Raw genomic sequence first — 21,599 nt, forward strand, 5'->3', positions numbered from 1 at the left:
TTCCAAATTTGAAACACAAATCGTTTCACTGAAGATGTTCCAATCTCTAAGTGTTCTCATCTGTCAGTTATTATTTCAATGATCAATTCTAAAGGGCCCAACCCATAGAATCCGTTGCGTCCGTTCCGTCGAAGTTTTCAACTGACAGCTCGATAAAATACACACGTTCTTATGGGAAGCGACCCATAAGCGACGGATCAGACGGAGACGGACGGATTCGACGGAAGAAGTTGCCCAACTTTCTACTTTTTCATCCGTCATATGCTTTGACATTGGTTGTCAACAATAGATCTGTTCAATTTTCTGTTTTAGAGTGCACACCGGAAATTTCAGAACTAAGAACTGTGTTCTTTTCTTCTCCGATCTTATGAATTGTGAACTTTAATTGTTTATTTGTGAAGAAAATGTAATAAAAGTAACATTTAATGATATATCTAATAAATTATATCAATTAAATACTAAAATTCTGTTGTAGAGTTCAATTTTACTATGCCAAAGTCATATCTACAAATGATAATCTGTTATTAAAAATTGTTTTTAACTGAAGAGCAAGTACCTACATGAAATCTAGTCACGCATTTTATTTCATTAAAAAAAAGAACAACAATAATAGTTAAAAATTTCTTGCATCAGAACTTCCTTAGTGCACATTCAGCGATAAAATATCGAACACACCTCGGACTTTGAAGTGAGCTGTCAAAAAGCAATCCGTCGTACGACGTATTCTATGGGTCACCCCTTTCTGTCCCAAACTTCAACTTCAACGGAGGGATTGACGGAACGGACGCAACGAATTCTATGGGTTGGGGCCTTAATGCCTCAGTTATAGCTATCAGTAAAATCCATCAGTAAAAATTGAAACATCAGGAATCTGAAATCTTTTGCTGATGAGCGTTTATAGCAATCAGTAAATTTACGTCATTAAATTAAATGTTTATTTGACATTCGCGCCTCAAGCAATTTTTTACTGTTGATTTCATCAGTAATTTTTTTAATGATGCCACCGGAACAGTAAAAAAATGGAACGCCAACAGTAAAACGAAATGGAATTTTTTCTGGCATTTGCAAGTCAGCTGTTCAGTAAAATGAAATTTCATCAGTAAAATTTATAAAATGAATTTGTGTATTAAATTTAACACAAAATGCATTGATTCTTTTTAAAAAAATTAGTCGAAATATATATATGTTTTCAATTTATTTCATCAAAATTTTCCACAAAATATAAGATTAATTACGAGATATTCAAATTAGCAAAACAAAATTTTTACTGATGGATTTTACTGATAGCTATAACTTAGCCCTTACCTCAAATGTCTACCTGAAGTCGTAAATTTCACTGACAGCGGGCTTTCCAATGATGTAAATTTTTCAATGATAGCTATATAAGCTATAACTGAAGGCTTGGCCACACCGGAGGGTACGCGGTAGCGGTAAGGGTAGCGGCAACGATATTTGTATTAAAAAAATTCCACACCCGAACGTTGATGTGTCAGTTTGGAATTTTTTCCATACCGTTACCTGTACCTCTACCGCGTACCCTCCGGTGTGGCCAAGCCTTAAGGCTTGGCCACACCGGAGGGTACGCGGTAGCGGTACGGGTAGCGGCAACGATATTTGTATTAAACAAATTCCACACCCGAACGTTGATGTGTCAGTTTGGAATTTTTTCCATACAAATACCCGTACCGTTACCTGTACCTCTACCGCGTACCCTCCGGTGTGGCCAAGCCTTTAACTTGTCAAAAACCGCTCCACTGATTTGTTTCAATGCTGAATTTCAATATTGAAATTGTTAAAATTTTTCAAACCAAATCGGTGGAATTTCGGTTTTTTTTCCAGAAAAGAAATAGGTACTCAATTTGATTCAACCTAAACAATTCCCAATTTTCATATTTTGTTTCACTTCAAAACAAACAATTACTACCCTATAAATTTTCTCCAAAATTCCATTTTGTTCCAATCTAACCCATTCAACACCAATTAAAAATATTCTTCTAACTCTGAATCCATCCATCCGCACTGTCCCATGCAGCTACAAAAAAAGAGTAGGCAGATGTAGTAGTTTCTCTTACAAATCTCAAATCAGTGGTGTATATTTCTAGGCGCAAATTCGTCTATTTTTTCAACCCTTTATTTAATACCAATATTGTGAAATAACATAAACAAATTATTATTAACTAAACAAAGATTAATAAACTCTCTATAGTCAGTGCTAAAACAAAAACACTTTCCATCAATCTAAAAAAATATCATCAAAGAAAAAAATTAAACCATTCTGACATATAAACACAAAAAAAAACTTCCCCCTCAAGAAATGGATGAAACAGGTTCATCGTAAATGTCAAAAAATTGAATGCAATTTTTTTTTGATACAAAGAAAAAAAAAAACCGAACAAAATGCTTCCAACTTCACTCTTAATAACTTTTTATTTGCTGAATGTGTCCGAATTGTTTGGATTGCGAAACGACGTTCACACATAAATTAAAAAAAAAAATTCTATCTACAAAAAAAAATAATTATAATTACGAGTGAAAGTGTTTGAAGTTACATTAATACAAACTATATTAAATAAATAATAAATTGTTTTTCTATACGTTCAAAGTGGAGTGGAATAAAACACTCGCTCTGCTCCACGACGACGTAGTGAAAACCACCAAACCACACTTCATCGTGTTGTGTGTGTCCCAGAGAAGAACACAAATTTTTTTTTTGCTCGCAAAATGGACGAAGCTAAAGCCGATACAAATTGCTCTTCTAACAGCAGCATGAGCTGTTCTTTAACAGCAGCGGCAGAAGCTACAATTGCATCAGAATCTTTAGCAAACGTTGACGTCGTCGGAGTTGAAGATGCTGCTATTTCTTCAGCATCTTCAACAACAACGACATCTTCATCCGCATCATCAGCATCTTCATCAAATGCTGATGATATTGAAATGGAAGCTGCTGCCGCCGTTGACGCCGATGGCGGCGGCAGTCCAATGAAAAAACCAACAAAATTCGGAAAGCGAATTCAGTTACCAATTCCAATTAAACAAATTGTTTCACTCGATCAATTGAGGCAGCGTTTTGCCGATACGGCAATGCCACCGAAAGAAATTGAAGTGATTGTCAATAGTCCTGATTCGAAGAGGGTTTGTTATTTTATTGTTTTGATATTAATTTTTGTTTTTAAAATGATTTAATTTTCATTTAGAAAACTATTAAAAAACTCAAACATAGTCCAAATGAGTTTTATACATTTTGCACATGCCAACAATGTTTGGAATATCGAGAAGTTATATTGCAATTGATGGATGATCAAATGAAGACGCGCAGTACGTGGGAAATATTGCAGGCAACGTTGAGGAAGGCTTATCAGCCGATACTTAAGTGGGTTTTTTGCTTAATTTGAATGCCAATGTTTTATTTGTGTTTTTTGGAATGTTTTTAATGTATCCTTGCATTTCTTTTATTTAGAAATACTTTATCACAAAAGAAATATGAAGAACTTTTGGAAAGAGATAAATCTCCTTGGCGGACAACTGGAGACATGAATCACGCCAAGGCTCAGCATTTGAATTTTATTTGTGATTTGTCGTTGACGGAGAATATGGTTTCAGTACTTTTGAGTGCGCTGTAAGTATATCTAAAAAAGCTTGGATTTAGCTTGAATTTTGTTTGTTAATATGTTTTGTTTTCTTCTTGAAGCATATTAGTCATAGGATACATGGTTTTGGATTTCTTTTGTTTATTATTTTTTTAATTAGTTCTGAAGACGAACAAAGAACATTCCAATACCTACATTATTTTTGTTTATTTTTATAAGGTTTGCGAATGTAGATTGAAAAAGGAACTTTAAAGTTTTTTTAAAACGTTTTTTCTTTTGTCTTCGATCTTCTTCGGTTTGTTGAAAATGAAAGCTTTTAATAGACCCAGGTTATTGATTACAAGGTATCTTTGGAAATATCTTACATTCCTGCAAACAATTTTCCTTAAACCTTTGAAATGCGTTATTTCTTGATCTAGGGTTGGGGTCAAAATTCTATATGTGCCAAAATTCGGACTCCAATATTCTGTATTTTAAAATTCTGTTTTGTAATTTTTTTTTTGTTTTCTTGAAGCGCATTAGTCATAGTAGAATACACGCTTTTGGATTGTTTTTATTTATTTTTTTAAATTACTTCTGAAGACGAACAAAGAACATTCCAATTCATTATTTTTTGTTTATTTTCATAACCGAAAACAGAAGCTTTAAAGCTTGTTTTAGTGTTTTCTTTTGTTTTTGATCTTCGATTTATTGCAAATGGAAGTTTATATGAAATTTTTTACATGTATTTTTCTTACATTCACTTCAAAGCTCTAAAATGGAACTTGCATTCTTTATATGAAACAAACTTCCTTAAATTTACTTTATAGGGTCCCATGAACGGGACCGCCGCACTATGGAGTAAAATGATGAAAAAGCGAGACAAAATTATTTTTTGTATTTAATGGTTAGAAATCCATCTAAAATGATGTTTAAAGCATTAAAATTGTATTTGATTATTGTTTCAAGCAAAACTATATATTAAATCACATTCTAACCTTAAACGCCATATTTTTAATTTAAATTCTTCTAGTTGACTCTCCTCACAATAAAGCCTTATCGATCAAATATTTTCTAAATAATCCAACCGAGCTTAAAATGCACTTGCTGGGCACATTTTCATAACTTCAAATAAACGTCTTTGAGACTAAATTAGGGAAACACGTTAACATCTAAACATGCAAAAATCTGCAGCCAATTTTTCTTTTAATCGAAGCTATACGAAGCTTGACGGAAAACCTAAACAAAACGATTAACGAATAATGCACGAAAAACAAATAAAAATTTGTAATCATTTTTTTTAACAAAAAAATGTATGAGTTTAAATAAACACACCTGCAACTAAAGTATTCATTTAAAAAATTTTAAATAATAATGCAATTTATAGTATTAGTAATTACTTTAAATCAAGACTGATTTTTTTATGATAAACAAAAATTAATAATCTATAACATCCTAAATCCAGTAACTGACAGAAAGACTTGGAATACGTTTTTTCTTGATCTCTTGGAGAGCATTTTATTTGTTATTTGACCTGTTTATTTGCGCAATCAGACAAGTGAAAGTACCAACTCTTAATTTTTATTTGATCATTTTAAAAGTGTTGCAATTAAGATGGCATTATATTGTTGTTGCTGTTCCTCGCTGTTAAACATTTTATGGGCTTAAGGTCAACCTCACTAACATTTAATCAAATATAAAGGTATCTTTAAGTAAATACGTCATTCTCATTACAAACTTGTTTAGTTTTGTACTAATTTCCTTCAAATAAGTCTCCTAGTTTCCAATCGGGGTGAAAGACTCAAATAGAAATCTTTAGGAACGTCCAATGGCTTTCCCGGCTTAGTAGGTAGACGGATCTTTTTTGTAAACTGATTTTGTATGGAACACCTAAAACCTTGGGTCGTATGCAATAAAAATGAGCTTAAGCTGTTATCTTACTTTTCAGTATATTTTCTTGAGATCTACATTTGTCAAGAAAATAAAATAGAAAACTGAGATAGAGCTTAAGCTCATTCTGTGCATATGACCCCTTGACTATCATGAACTTCTTTCCACTTATCTCGTTGTATGAACAACGAAAAAAACGAATAAACAACAACAAACATGTCGCCACTCTTGTTCTCAATGTGCGATGTGTCGGTTCAAGTTAAGTAGATAAATTAGGAAACTTGTTAGGTGTTAGAACTTTACAAGTGGCAGCGATGCCGTGATTCGTAGTGCGTTGGCCTTTCAATCGCTAGGTTGCTTGTTTAATCCTAGCTTGAAAATAAAGCGACATAGATGCACTAAAAAGGGTCTAATGATCAAGTTGGTCCCCTTGAATTAGATATAACTCAAATGCCCATGTTCTGTTATTTTTATCACTGTCGATACATTATTTGAATGACTTTAAAATCCATTTTATTTCATCAAAATAAAATAAATTTGAATCAAAATCATAATTATTTCTTAATTCATCAATTCTGAAATTGAAAGAAATTTTGCTTTATTTATGCAAGAAAATGGATATTAGAGACGTTGAAAAATGTTAATCGCCAGTTAACAGAACAGGGGCCCAGCCTTTAAAGTTGATAGATAAAAAAAATATAAATCGACTTAAGGTCTTTTAAATGCATCTTACATGAAATAATTATAAGAAACAAACTGAAGTTATTCCCCTGACATAGAACATATATAGATTTTCTCATAAAATCACACCCTTTATATCAGTCAAATAATGGTTGATATAGAAAAGAATATTAAATATTACGAACCAGTAAGGTAAGGTTGAAATGGAAAAGGTTCTGAAAGTTATCCTTTAAGATTTTGAATAAAACCAATTTTTGCGAAAAATTGCAATACCATGTTTTTGCTCTCTAAATATTTTGAGTAAAACCAGACCATTAAAATAAATTTGAGTGTTAAAACATCAATGTAGTCATTTTCGAGAAAGTAAGTATCATTTGAAATGATTAAAAAAAAAGTTAAAAAATTTATAAATTTTCATAAAAAATAACGTATAACAGAGCTTTTCTATGGAATTCATGCCCGGTGAATCGCCAGACCGGCCCAATACTTATATTGGTTCATACTGTTTCGACTTAAAATTTAATTTCTTAAATTCGAAGCGGGCTTAAGGTCGGTATTGAATGTTGTTAAGCACAAGCTTTATCGTACATCAGAATAAACCACCAATTCTTGTGCATCAAGTGTCTTTGGGCATTCAACGCGGGATATAAGATAATAATATTTTTTTTGCTCTTAGATAAATAGAGTGTGCATTAATTTTAGGCATGTGTGTATATGGAAATTGGTTGTTTTACTTTACAAGTTTTCACATATCGACATGTAGATGGCGCACGGGATTTGATTAAAATATTTTTTTTCTCTAGCATGTAGTTTCCTTGACATTTTGTAACCTAAATTAAAAAGCTCTAGTTGTCTTTCCTTCTCCTTACTATCAATGTACATAATTTGAAATGCCAATTTTGTGAAAATTAGGTCCAGCACAAAATGGGCCAGTTTGCTTTGCTATGTTTTTGCTTCTAATTTGGATCTTGGAGATAAAAACTTAAATTACTAAGTTTTTCCAGTTCACAATAATTAAAAAAAAAGATAGGTAGATACCAAAATAAAATTTCAGTTAAAAAATATATGTTTACAGTTTAATGACATCTATTTTCGAGAAGTTTTTCTATATTTTTTTTTGGCAACACAAAGGGACTACGGAAAAAGCTTTTTTCGGTTTCTTTTACCTCTTTCTTTCAATTTGACACCATGCGCAATGTACTTTTTTAATTCATATGATGAACTTAATAGCAGAACAAAATTTAATCAGTATACCATTATTTTAAAGAGAACTTCACTGCATTTTTGCCTGACTGAAAATTCATTCATAAAACCATTAAAATCCCTCTTACTTTTCTTCAACAAGTGTTGCTTTTGATTTCAACCGATCCAACAATTAAAAATACGCTTAAATCATTTTTCAATTTATCAGTATTAAATTTTCTCTTTCATTAAATATAACTTCTGTTCATAATGCACAAAAAACAAATGTTCAAAATACTTTTGCAACATTTTGAGAGTATTCCTAATAGCAGGTGAAATTTTGAAAATCGAGAATTAATTTTTCAAACTATTTGGAAAACATTTTACCTATCAAACTTTATCTAATTTTTTTTTCTTTTACTTTGTTTCAGTCTTCTGGTGGATGATCCTCATCAACTTTTTGAATTAATGAATTTCCAAATTGAATGCGTTGTCAAAGCTTATTGGGAAGGTTTTGCTGAAATAGCAAAAATTCAAGACAAAAAGATACCAGCCGAAGATATGCTCTCCTGTTAGTTTGTCTTTATCATCTTCATAAATGTATAATTTTTTTAATTACAATTTCTTTTTCTGTTAATAGATGTCCTTGATGGTTACGAAGAACTCTGTTCGGTTTCGGAAAGCATATCAAGGTTTCTCTTTGCCTTTGAAAATCATCATCTTAACAAGTTTTGTTTAACATGGACAATGTTAAATAAACGAATGTATCAACAGTATGTTTATTTAAATGTAACTGATACTATGTTGGCATGTATTATAACAGTAAGATCATTTCTCTTAAATATTTAAAAATTTAATTTTAATAATTGCTTAATAATAGCTTAAAGAAGATGAATTAACAAAAAAGCGTTCAACCCTAATCAAAAAGTACATTCAATTCGATGATGAAATGATTCAAATCGATCGAACTTGGAAAGAAACATGGGTAGCTTTGAATTTATATAATTTATCTGATGAAGAACGAAATCGTCGAATACGTTTGAAAACAATACACAATTTATTCGATGTAATTCGAAATGATGTCACAGGGACGTGCACTCAATGTATTGATATTTCCGAATGGGCAACGAATGAAAATCGTCAGCTAGTTTGGCAAAGTATGCTGGCATTTGTTGCGAAATCTAGCGTAGAGTCGTTTAGCGGTCATATAAACACACTGGTGTGCGATGACAAATGCAAAGAATGTAATGAAATGCTAGAATATCATATTGGGTAAGTTATCAATACTTACAAAAACAACTTGATCATGTTTAAAATCAATTTGTCTTTAAAGATCTTGCAAGTGTGTTACATGTGCAATTGCTGGAGGACCTCTACCGCCAAAGAGATCACCGAATTCAACATGCGTCAAGTGTCTTACCCTTTCGCGTGCAGAGAAGGATGGAACACTATACGAGTCGAAAATTCTAAATGTCTGTGCCAGCGACGATCTGTTCGCATACAAGACTAAAGATAAACGACGAACGAATAGCATAGAAGATTTAAGTGATGCTTCATCGCTTAAAGACGAAGTCTTCAACGAGCCTGACGAATTGTACGAGTACCACTTGTCTTGGGCGGTTTTCAAGCATCTAAGAGGTTTATAGAATGATTTTCCTTCTTTTAGATTTTATTAAAAATAATTTTTTATTTTTTTTTAAGATCGAAAACCGTTTCATTATTCAAAGATAGAGGAGAAGTACTTTTGTGTCAATTGTAAATTACCCTCGTGTCTGCTGGCCAGAAAGATATTAAATAATGAACTTGCGCTAGCATTATCCTGGCATCTAATTGATCATTATCAACCTCTTTTAATGACACACGAAGATCTTAATATTATGCTTAAAAACATTATGGTTTATAATCAAAAAGTGGTCACAGCAAAAGTTGGTTTAGATCCGAAATTGGATGACGAAGTATTTAAAATCTATTGGTCTTTTGCTGTTTCGGTTATTGCGTGCTATTTTATAGACTATGATGATGATAGTTATTTAAATTTAGATTATTTTGAGTTAGCAAATAATGATATACAATTGCTGACGTCACGTATTAAAGGTGCCGAACAAGATGGGAAATTTTTTCAGTTTCTTGATAAAATCTCTGTGTAAGATAAAAGTTTTTTTTTTTTGTTTTGAATCTTCATTTTGATTTTTTCTTTATAGATTGGCTTTAGCTGAAATGGACTTGAAGGACAGAAACAATAGAACTTTTGAGTAAGTATTGTGTGTTTCTATACATATGTAGAGTAGGTGGTTAATATTTATATGTCTTTGTTTCTATAGTTCGTCATCGGAAGCATCAAGCGTGACGGACAGTCCAGATAGGTGAGCTTTTTTCTAATGTTTAGGTTTCCTTCCTTGGCATCTTAAGTTGTTATTTTTTTTTTTTTATTTTAAATTTCAAATCATTATTTTTCAAAACTTGCGAACTCTGTGAAGTGGCTCAGAAAATGGATTTGAAGCATGTTTAAACTGGTTAACTGACTTCATATTATATACATAGGTTTCTAATTTAATACTTGAATGAAGCTCTTTTTGTAAAGGTGTTTTGGGATATGACAAAACTAACTTCCTAAAATGTTGCCACATCCCTGATTTCTTTGAGACTGCACTCAATGGCATCTCCTAGTCAATCGTTTCCTATTTATTATACCACAAGTCGTTGCAAATTACCCGCAAACCTGATCCGTGAATTCGATGTGAGATCTTTCTCTGTTTCTTGTACCCTCTGGTGTCGATTAATACACTTAGATGTTCTTGTATCTTCTCCAAAAGATATCTTGCCTATTTTGATAAAAACCGCATCTTAAACATCAAACAACTTATCGATTCTATTAACCCAGATACTGTGTCGATTTTTGGAAGTTAGTGAGTTTTGTTGGCTACCTTTTAAAAAACAATTCTGTTACAGATAAAAGATAGCATATTACTAGGCAGTTATTTTACTTAAATTCTTACATTTACAAGTGTAGGTATTGCGAATGAAAACTCCCGAGGAATTGTGTTGGAGGAAAAGCTCCCAATCAAAAAGTTTCAAACAAATTTGGTCCATTTTGGTTTTTTCATCATTATAAACGAAAAGAGAACAAAACTAGAGCAAAAATGGAACTATATTCTGAGAAGAATGTTTTCATTACTTTGAATAGAATTCCCCGAGAGTTTTCACATCGAATAGGGTTGATTATATATTTCCGCTCTCTCCAATTCTTTCCCAATTGTGTAGATTCTTTTTCGACTGTTCTGCGCAATGTGATTCTCTGCATATGTGGGTGGATACAATGCTTGGTTTTCAATATAATCGGTACCTTTTAGAAGTGTATGCAACTAACGTCTTTAGATAATAATGTCTATGGATTTCTGATACTTTTTTCAATGAAGTTCATCAATTGATTACGATTGGACCATATGCTTTTTAAACTATGAGGCCTTATAGAATGTCGATTTCAGTAGGAGGATGAATTTGCGAAGAATGCTAAACTATAGTCCAAAACTCGCATTAGTTCAGAAAGTCAAGTCCGGAAAGACCATTATCCGAATTAAAGAATAGTAGAAAAACTTGCCGTCACTAGGTGCCTCCAAGTTGATTTTTGCGAATTTATGGTGGATGTCAAAAATACAAAGTCTAACTATTTCAAAATTATATCTGGAGGGACGGTCTTGTCCCTCTTTTCTCGATGACAGTACATATACCTCGTTGTCGTCTCATTCACAATCAAACCCATTTTCGCCACTTCCCTTTAAATACCAGCAAACGCTCCACTGACAGTTCGCCTCATTCTTCCGATAATATCAATGTCATTCGCATAAGGCAGGAATTGAACGGACTTTTAAATATTGTGCTACTGGTGTTGACTCTTCATATGCGCACAATTGTTTCAATCATTTGGTTTATGTTCTGACCGGTTTTGATGGAACAGCGAGAATTCTCCATGCTTATCCTGGACAGTAAAATGAGTTTAGCAGGAATGCCGAGACGTGACAAGGTTCTTTAACGCTATCATAGGCTTCTTTAAAATCGACAAAGAGATGATGTGTATCGATTTGGTATTCATGTGTTTTTTCTAAGATCTGTGGGAGTGTGAAGGAGAACATACAATATGGCCGACAGATCATCTCCATCTGCTTTTAATAGTTCGGTCATTAAGCTATCCGCACCGACAGATTTATGCGATTTGAGTTTTCTTGTAGGTCGTTTAGAAAGATATTTTGGCTGTCATCTACCAATGAAAATGGGTTTTTCTGCCCTAAAGCGGATTTTTGGACATCTTCGCTGTTTAGCAGTTTGGAAAAGTGGTCTTTCCATATCCTCAGAACCGTCTGCGTATCTCATACTATAGTGCAGTTTTCATCATGGCAGGCTTCTATTTTGGACTGAACCAGGTGTCTCAGCACATTTTTGCGGTATTTATGATGGCTCCCTGACTGTATTTCCATTGTTCTTCTACCTTTGGTCCTGGTAGTGCGTTTTCTGAGAGATAACAAGAGACGCGATCAGCAAGAGTTCTGGTGGTATACTGCGCTTGAAATTTTTTGAGGTCAAACTTTACTCAATATTCGTTCTTGCCAAAGATATCCGTATACGAAGTTTAGCAACAACGAAATGGAGATCCGAGTCCATTTTGACTCCCCGGAACGTTCGGACTTCCAGTATAGTCTATTCTGCTGGATGAATGCCTGGCGTCATTCGCGACGTGATTAATTTGGTTGATGACTTGATGGTCATGTAAAAAATATTACCTATTTTCTACATTATCTTGTTAGTTCTTCGTGCTGGGGTCTAATTCCTCAAATGGTATTTCAACCTTATAAAAAATCGAAAGGCAGGGTTATCCTAGGTCTAATTTCTGCACTGATGGCAAGGTTACAGTTGGGCCAAGCTAGAAAAATTTCTATTTAAATTTTCGTTATACTCTATTTTGTGCAACAGTGTACACTGAATCTACTCATCGACCATAATATGCAAATTACTTATCATTTACTAATTTTAAACATTTGATTTAATTTTAGAATAAAACATAACGTAGCACAATACTTAAGAAGAGACAGTAGCAAGTAAGTACCTTAAAATTTACTTATGCCAATCGTTCCTGGAATAATATTGAGAATATTTTTTTCAGATTAGCCCATAACACCGAAGAAGTTCGAACTCCTGAATCAGAACCACCGGAACCTGTTACTCCAACTGAATCGCTTCCTCCTAAAAAATGTGGCAAAGATAAAACGAAAAAATGTAAAATATTAAAAATAATTGCTTTTGCTCTTATTCAGAATTAAAACAAGAGCTCTCCCTTCCTTTTTGTATAGGCTGCTTCGATCATGCTGACATGTCTGACCATTGCAAGGAGAATCATTCGAATAAAAAACGCATCAAAAAGGTTTGTTAACGTTGAAAAATCTCACCTCCACTTGTTTTTACTTTCTTTAATTCTTTCCAAAAGGAATGCAATCATGCCCGTATGAATGAAACTCGGGATAGACTGCGCAAAAAACTTTCTCAATTAGTAAATGCACGTAAGAATGTAAAAGCACCAATTTTAAGGCCGCCACATCAGCAGCCTCATTGCTCAAAAACACTTACCCCACCCGAACTGGAGGAACCCAGTTTAGCTGACTCCAAAATCGACGAAGACGACGATAGCTTGGAGTGTCTCAGTACTTTATGCAAGCGAATTACCCACCAACCCCATAAACAAATACCACAACAAACTGTGACGAAAAAGGTGCCCCCTACACCTCAGGTTCAATCACAATTAGCAGAAGCTCAACAATTATCTGTTGAATCACAAGCGGCACCACCGCCACCTCCACCACCGGCAGCAGTAGCTGCTGCTGCTGCTAAAAAACGATCAAGTCCATCAGCATCGGGTAGACAACGTGCAAATGATATTTTTGCTCTTCTTGAAAATCTTCCCGAAGTTAGTGTCAAAAAGTGGGTCAATGAGACACTCAGCTTCATCGAAGGCTCGAATGAAACTAAAGGTCCAGTCAATGAGAAGAAAGCTGCCAAGAAGGCAAAACAAAAACAACGCCGTGAGGAAATGAAACGCATAGCCGAATTGCAAGACCTCCGAGCTCAATTCCATAATATTTATCTAAGAGAGTTTACATCCAAGAATGAACTGCGATTCATGAAAGCATGCAAAAAGAAAGACAAAAAGAAAATCTCAGAATATGAAGCAAATGTGAAGAAACTAAACCGAGCAAAGGCAAATGTGGAAACTAACATTCTCGAGTTAATAGCCACTGTTAAGCAGACAAATTCTGAGTTTAAATTTTCCTATCTGCCAACCAAAGAGCAACAAATCGAAAAACTCCAAATGATCGCTAAGGAAATTATAACTGCCAATAATTCACCCCAGCAGAAACCATTGAATGGTGCACAGCCCACAAGCAACTCCTCTATTTCGGCATCTGGATCATTGCCACCTGCAGCACCATCAGCTGCTGCTACTGTTATATCACAGCAAGAGAATAATCTAAATGGGGGTGCCTTCTACAGTATTCCCTATGCGAATGCCAATAACTTTCCGCCCTTTGTCATGCCGAATATGGTTGCCTCACAAAATGTTCAAATGTGCTATGCCCCTAATCAGCCAACCGATATGTCAGATCCCTCCAAGCGGATCGTCACTATACGTCGGGTCAATTTGCCCAATGTACCCGAACCTCAGGTTACGGTCACAGCCAAAGGTTCCTCACCCGACAAGGACAAGTTGTTGTACACTTTTGTCAATGGACAAATTGTTCAAACTAGTCAGCAACAGCCGCAAACATCATCGTCGTCGTCAGTACCCCGAAGGGCTCCATCACCTCCAATCACTCCGGTGTCGAATGTTGAAAAAACAAAGACCCAACTTAAAAAGGAGAGAAAACGAGCGAAAAAACAAGCCGAACTAGATGAAGAACAAGCTCGTCTAGCTCGTGAAGAAGAACTGAGACGTGAAGAGGAATTGAAACGCGAAGAAGAGCTCAAACGGCAAGAGGAAGAATTAAAACGGCTCGAAGAGGAAATTAAAAAATCCTCCGAGTCTTCAAAAATGAATTTGAAAAAAGCAAACAAAAAGAAACAAAATAAAGTCGACAAAGTTGCAGCCAGCAAACCAAAGAAGACAACACCAGCTCCTTCAGTTACAACCAGCAGTAGCCAGGCAACTACTCGTGAGAATTCTGTATGCAGTCAAAAAGTTAAACCCAAGCCAATTGTTCAACTTCGTGAAAAACCACCGGAAGTTGTCGAAGTCAATTCTTCCGTCGAACGCAGGGACAAAGAAAAACGTCAAAAATTCATTGACAATGGCCAATTTGATAACAATCAATTTAAAATGTTGCATTTAGATGATTTCGTATCATCTGATTCAGCAGATTCAGATGCTGAAGTGGAGGAAGAAATTGAAGTTAAAAAAGAAACAACACCAATTCCTGTTCCAACACCACCAAAAGTTAAAACTACTTCTGAGCCAGTAACCACTGCCAATGCAACTAACATTCCAAAAAAATCAACCATTGAATCAAAGGCAAAATCTGTCAAGCAACAACAACAACAACCTGTTCCACAACAGATTGTATCAGTGGAAAAGCCAGCCAAGAATCAAAAACAAGTTTCCTCCTCATCCTCGTCCTCCAATAACAACAATAACACGAATTCAAGACGAGGTGAGAATAGGGATAGAAATAATCGCATGAATAAGTCAATTCCAGTAGCTTCCTCCTCCTCAGGGCAAGAACGCTCCTCCAATATTAACAACAACGATAGGAATCGTAACTCAAAGCCCAATAATGCTCCATTAACAGTTACATCAAATCGAAGACTGTCCACTCAATCACAACAATATTCGTCAGCTCCTCCCCAACCATCATCAACATCAGCACAACAACAACAACAAAAACCATCACAACGTGAACAAATGCCGACTACAGAAAAGCCCAAACGATCTCGAAAATCGAAAAATAAATCTCAGCCTGGTAACAACAACTATGCCTCCTCATCTGCTGTACCACAACCCCCAACATCAGTTGCTGGACATAATAACCAAGTTGGCTCATCCAAATCAAGACGAAATCAATCTGTGATACATTCTGCTGGGCCAAGTGCTGGTGGTAGAATGATGGAATCAGGCAATTCGCTCAATCAAGCAATGCAGAATCTTCGTTTGACCTCGAATAATTATCCACAATTGCCGCCACAAGAACAGCAACAACAGCAGCAGCAGCAACACCATGACAGGCAGCAGCAGCATCATTTGTTCTCACAGCAACAACTTGCCTCAAATGTCAGTATCATGGACCAATTGAATCGTGGTGTTCAAGTGGAGAATTTATCTCTGCCGCCTGGTATAACCCTTACCAAGGTTGATCCGAGTAAGAGTGAGCAGCTACGTGCCAAATCAGAGTCGATAAAGAGACTTTCAAAGCCTTTATCATCTCAAGCTCCAGTTTCCAATATGCATGCATCACAGCCTACAATTATTACTCCGGGATTCTTCCCGAATATATCGAATTTTGGAGCCTCTGATCAAAGTGGGGTTATTATGGTTGAAGCAATGGGAGCTAAGCAACAGAAGCCCCATCAACAACAGCATCAACAAGGTATGCCTCTGAATGATGCATCTAAAGTATCCAAAAATCGAAAACGTCGAAATAAGAAAAAATCATCAGACACTTTTAAAGCATCAGCCAGTGGACAACAGTCCAGAACTGATGGTTCATCATCATCATCTTCTGCTCAACCAAAAATGGTTACATTACGTAATCCTATGTTTGGCAATATGATGCCGCAGAGTAGTCCTTCAGTAATGCCGATTCCCAGCCGTGTACCAATTGCTCCATTGCCAATGGATCAACCGGCTTCCATAATCAAAAATGAAAATGGAATGTTTACGATTCGTAATCCAGCTTTGCAAGCTGCCGTTGCTAATGGCATGCCAGTGGCAAATTATCGTCAGTTTACTGGAAACTACTATACACCGCCACAGGAGAATGTAGCTCCTGCACCTCCTGCAACCAGTAGTTTAGGTAATCCGAACTTGGCAAGTTCTTTCTCGTATTTTTCGAACAATAACAATAGTAACACTACTGGTGGAAGTGTTCGATCAAGCAGTCAGCCAATTCCTGACGATCCATTTGCCATTCAAAGCAATGGATATGGATGTGATCTCAACAATGATGGGTCATTGAGAGGCAATGCTAGTGGTGGTGGTGGTGGTGGTAAGTGTATTTCGGCCATTGGCAGTGAAATAAAAACTGCCCAACAATTGAAGCAGCGATCAAAGGACTCACAGTGGCAAAATTATGCTGCTGCAGCTCAAGATAGTGCACCATCAGTTGGAAGTCAGGATAATGGTGAGTCTTAAAAAATAGATAAATTGATAGTCATACTTATATTTTGATAAGAACAAAAATTAAACTAAATTAAAAACATGGTATTAAAAAAAATTAATTAATTAATTGAAAAAGGCAAATTAATTAAAATGAGACTGCGATAAAGAATTAACTTAAACTTTTATGATGATAAAAATTACATAACTTTTTAAAGGGTTCAGAAAAATACCTCAAAAAAAAAAAAATGTTTGTAAAATAATACATTTCCTAAAACTTTCATCTCACAACTTTTATGCTTAAACTTCTAATTTTGAAGATAAGGAAAACTTATTCAGGTTTTTTTTTTTTCAAATTGATGGCGATGGTTTCACGAAAACCAGAACTTAAGCTTTTCCTACGTTCTTTTTTCAGATCTGAAAAAATCAGCCTTTCTGTATCACTTTCCACGAAAAAATCTATCTTTCCTGTTATATTTACTTAATTATAAATCCTTTGACCTATTTCGTCCGTATGTAATTCCTTAGAAGACATAGGGCCTCAACTACACCTGTGCCTTATGGGGTACATTTTCAGCTCTTCTATGACTCTCCTGTTTTCTTGTCATTTCTTGGGTGTGTCCAATTAACTGCCATATAATAAACTCAATGTATTCCTGACCGGTTCTTCTTTTGCTATTATTTTTCGCACTTCGTCAGGTATTGCTTTTTTGGAAGCTTGACGATAATTCCCTTTTTCCACTCTTCGCGGAAAGATTCCGTGACGAACTATTCTTTGAGCACCCGATATTAAAACATTTTTAACAGCACTGCAATGGTTCTCGATGCAGTCGAGCTCTAAGCTGATGAGAAAGGTGTTCCTCATTTGTTTGCGGGTAGCGAGATCCTTTAGTCTATAAGTTTTGAACGTGGGCACTTGAGTGGTTCCATTGAATTTCGAAACAGCAGCTCAGCCGTATGCAATCTTGAGGTTCCAATTCTTGTATGTTCATCCGTTTTTCAATTAACCGCAATGTCTTTATGTATGGCAACTAGCAAAAGTGAATATAAAACTTTTTGGACATCTGCAATAGAGATCATCGACAGTTTTGGGCTGTTATGGAGTTAAACATGATTTATTTAGTGGACCTTAGGACTGTCTTGGGAAGCATTCATTCTCCCGAATTGGTCTTGACCAAGGCGTCGCACACTGGGGCAGAATGCCTTAAAACTTGGTAAAAAATTAACCACTAAATCTAGAAAGTTCAAATTTTCAACGATGACTTCAAAGCCAAAGATGTTTTAAAGCTGACCCCCTTACCACGCCCACAAACAAAATAAAAATCTATTTTTTCTTAAGATACATTTTATGTCAACTGCACTTATCTTTTTCATCTTTGGAACCTTCAGTTTTAAATGCCTACAGAAATTAGTGGAATTTGCCACTTGCGCACCACTTATAAATTGAATGTGGATTGAATCAGTTATAGAAACAAAAGAATCGTCTGCTTATAGATAGTAAAAGCTTGTTTATAATGTCCCGAGCTGCCATCGAAGCCCCACTTTTATATGAAGTGTTTCAAGAACACATTCCAACATTGAAATTAGTCTTTTTGAGATTGAAAATTGACTTCTGCAAATGTGGCTGTGAACTGTGATTTTCTATGCAATTTTGTATTACAAAAATTTTTTTGGGGCACTCATTCCAATAATATAATATTTATGTCGTGATAGTTTCTCTGCAGTTAAGGCAGCCAAGGCATCTTCTCCCGTCATAAAACTTTTCTCCTGCGACTGCGAATTGGATCTTACAGTTATTTTTTTAGGAGTTTTGAAGCTTAGGTAATTAATTTCTCTAGCCTTGGGTTTTGACCTTTTTGTTCGTTCGGAAGAATTCTTAAAACTTACTTTTGGACAACCACGTTTCTTATCTGAATTGTGTGATCTATAGAACGCAACGAATGTGTTAAGGTGGTCATGGCCATTCTGCTATGATTTTTAAAGTAAATAATTGAACATTTTAGTTTTTAAAAATAGTTTCACCTACTTATTTTTTGTTTAACTCTTCTATTCTCAATAGCATGCGGATATATTGGATCTTCCCTGCAATCCAACTATTACAATGGTTACGATGTCTTCTCATCGAGTTCAGGTGGAAGCCAGCAGCTATCTAGTAGCGGAAGTTTGTTTGAAAATAGTGACTGTCCTTTGCATCATAATTGCGAGGACTCACCGCCGCCAACGATAACTGGATTTAATCACTATTTGGATGGAATTCCCAATACTGGAATCATTCGATACGATGATGCTTCATTCCTTAAGACCTTGATGCCGGGACAGAATTTAAACAATGAAGTAACTATTCTTTGTTTATTTCGTAAATTTTTGTTGGTTTTAACGTTTTTTTTTTCTTCAAAGGTTTCTATTCATAATGTGAATGATTCAAATTTCGCTAGAAACGCAACATCACCGGTAGCCCATCGCGTCGAGATAACTCCAGTCTATGGTGGCAATCGTTCGTCGTCGAATCTCTTCAATAGCAGCTGTTCAAATGCCAGCCAATACTCACCAACCAAAGGTTTTGCACCACCAACTCATCTCGGAAATGCCGAGTTTACTGGTAAGTTTGTAGTTCTTTGCTAGAGGCGAGACCTAGTGATCTCCAACAAAGGTCTCTTCTTCTCCCTCATTTTTTTTTATATAGAAAACTTGTTCACGCCAAATGCGTTGCTTAATCTAAACGACTTGGATTCAGGTGATCGTGATGTGGAGTCTTTCAAGCGTTTCAGCTATGATTTCGAGCCACCAAAAGAGAAGCAGAAAGTAAACATCAATATCAACGATCTATTCATGAAGGCCAGTCGCAGTGGCAATAGCTCACGTTCGTCGCCATACTTGGATGATCCTACATTGGCATTGGATGGTTTTGTGCAGAATTTGGCAGCTCTAAAGCTAACCGACGATCAGTGTCCATCTGTTAATGGCAACTTGAATGCTGGAACCAGCCCCAATGGTTGGTGGTAATATGGCTTGTTTTATTGTTTTTTTTTTTTCTTCTCTCTGCTACTTGACAAAAACCCTCTACTTTCCTCCTCATCCCTTCGTGGATAAACTATATTATTGGATACGAGACGAGACTTAATGGCGCTCGAATTACTACTATTATTGATTCACAGTACATATTATATAAATATTATTTGTAAAAATTCTACATCGATCTTTATCAACAACACAAAAAATTGAGAAGACAACAATTTAAGAATTGTATGAGAGGACCGCTTGAACGGGGGAACGACGATATTTTTCTCGGACTTTGATTTTGAAGCAGTTTACTTCGTTAAAAGTATTTATAAAATAAAAAAGAAAGATTAATTTCTTTTCTTTTCTATAAAATTAAAAAAAAACAAACATTAACAAAAATAATACAAACAAACAAAAAAAAAAGCGAAAAAACAAAAATGTTTCTTTTTGCAAATATTAATAAATGTGATGTAAAGTTTTAAGAGCAAATTTAAGTTTTTTTCTTTTTTTATTTAAGTTCTATTAGGGTTCGAAGTTGTTGGAGGAATTGACGAATGTTGATCAATTTAACCCATGGCATAAAATGAATGCAATGGGTTAACACATAATCATTTTTATCAAAAAAACAAAACCGACTTCCATGATTCAAAACGGGGTTTTATTTGTTTTCTAATAGTTCCTATGGCTTAAACTGAACGAAATTGAAATGGGACCACATTGCAGCCACTAGCTTTCCAATACAATTATCAAAATTGATTCACTCTGTCCAAAGTTATGCGGTAACAAACATAAAAAAAAAAAAAAAAATACAGACAAATTGAATACCTCCGAATTGAGACCTATCCTCGGATCCAGCATATAAAAGCTTGTTTTGTTTACTCCAATAAATTCTCTTGCCAAGCAAAGCTCAACCTATATTAACATTAATGCACAGTTTTGATCGAAATTTTAATTATCTCATAAAAGTATTGAATATGGTCAAGAATATCAGATATCATACTGAATAAAAAAAAAAACATGGACAAAACGGGTGAAGTATTTGCAATGTCTCAAGAAAAACAGTATCATTCCGAATAATATACATTATTTTAAAGAAGACTTATTTCCTGAACTGGTTCCCTGTACAAAAATTATACAGAATATTCAAAATGAAACAAGAACCCAATAAGTAAGTTAAAATTAATTTATTAAATATTTTCGTTTTAATTTAATTTAATTCATTTCCTTTAACAATAAGTAGAATATACCGCCATAGGAGGACCTACCCTTATCGTTATTCCAGTTGCGAGTTATATTTAAGGTAGTGTCCAAATTCTAAAGAAACAGTTAAACATGGGTTGTTTATCAAGTTCCTGTCAAGGCATACAGATACCACGTTTTAAAGTTATTTTTTTTTTTTTGAGTTTTTTTTTCGACTAAGAAAATCTAAAAAGAAAGTATTATGTCAGAGAAAATTTCCGTACTTAGCTCTTAGCTACACTTGATTTTGTCTTCTGCGTTTAATGCAAACAGGAAGCTTACATAACCAGACCAACAAATTTAAAAGATTTAAAATATTCGTTCAACCAATAATAATACTGGTCTGCAACACAAATAGAGCTTAAACTAAATCACACTTTTATTAACGATTTTCAAAATGTCAACGAAGTCAAAATTTTACTAACACGTCACGTTTTTCAAATATTTGAATAATAACAGGTTAAAAACGCGGTTTTTGATATTTTTTTTACAAAACTACTTTTGCAATATCAAAAAACCATATTTTATAGTCTAAAATATAATTATGTACCTTAATTTCTTTTCAGAATTAATTAATTTAATTTGAAATAGAAATTTATGATATTTCAAAATCTTAGTGGTTAACACATGTAACTAATGGTTTTTTTTTAAAGCTGGATCCAACTTTCTGCTTTCTGATTAGGATTAAA

The 21,599-nt window shown here is 34.7% G+C and overlaps 1 protein-coding gene across 3 annotated transcripts; it reads left to right on the plus strand.

The window, feature by feature from the left end:
- Window positions 1-2,790: 2,790 nt before the first annotated feature.
- On the plus strand, window positions 2,791-20,503 carry LOC129913795 (uncharacterized). 3 transcript variants are annotated; one of them, XM_055992653.1, is made up of 17 exons: window positions 2,791-3,132; window positions 3,195-3,370; window positions 3,458-3,616; window positions 7,751-7,890; window positions 7,960-8,141; window positions 8,200-8,591; window positions 8,653-8,957; window positions 9,021-9,462; window positions 9,521-9,571; window positions 9,641-9,682; window positions 12,365-12,409; window positions 12,475-12,587; window positions 12,662-12,732; window positions 12,796-16,696; window positions 18,731-19,005; window positions 19,069-19,270; window positions 19,355-20,503. In XM_055992653.1, exons 1-17 carry the CDS (start codon window positions 2,935-2,937, stop codon window positions 19,672-19,674), a joined length of 7,014 nt encoding a protein of 2,337 aa, XP_055848628.1. In that variant the 5' UTR covers window positions 2,791-2,934; the 3' UTR covers window positions 19,675-20,503. The 3 variants fall into 3 exon arrangements, with proteins under 3 accessions (XP_055848628.1, XP_055848630.1, XP_055848629.1); XM_055992655.1 differs by having other exon boundaries at window positions 19,406-20,503; XM_055992654.1 differs by lacking the exon at window positions 9,641-9,682.
- Window positions 20,504-21,599: the final 1,096 nt, after the last annotated feature.

This window comes from Episyrphus balteatus, chromosome 3 (genome assembly GCF_945859705.1).
Source record: "Episyrphus balteatus chromosome 3, idEpiBalt1.1, whole genome shotgun sequence".
In the NCBI taxonomy this organism is placed as follows: Eukaryota; Metazoa; Arthropoda; class Insecta; order Diptera; family Syrphidae; genus Episyrphus; species Episyrphus balteatus.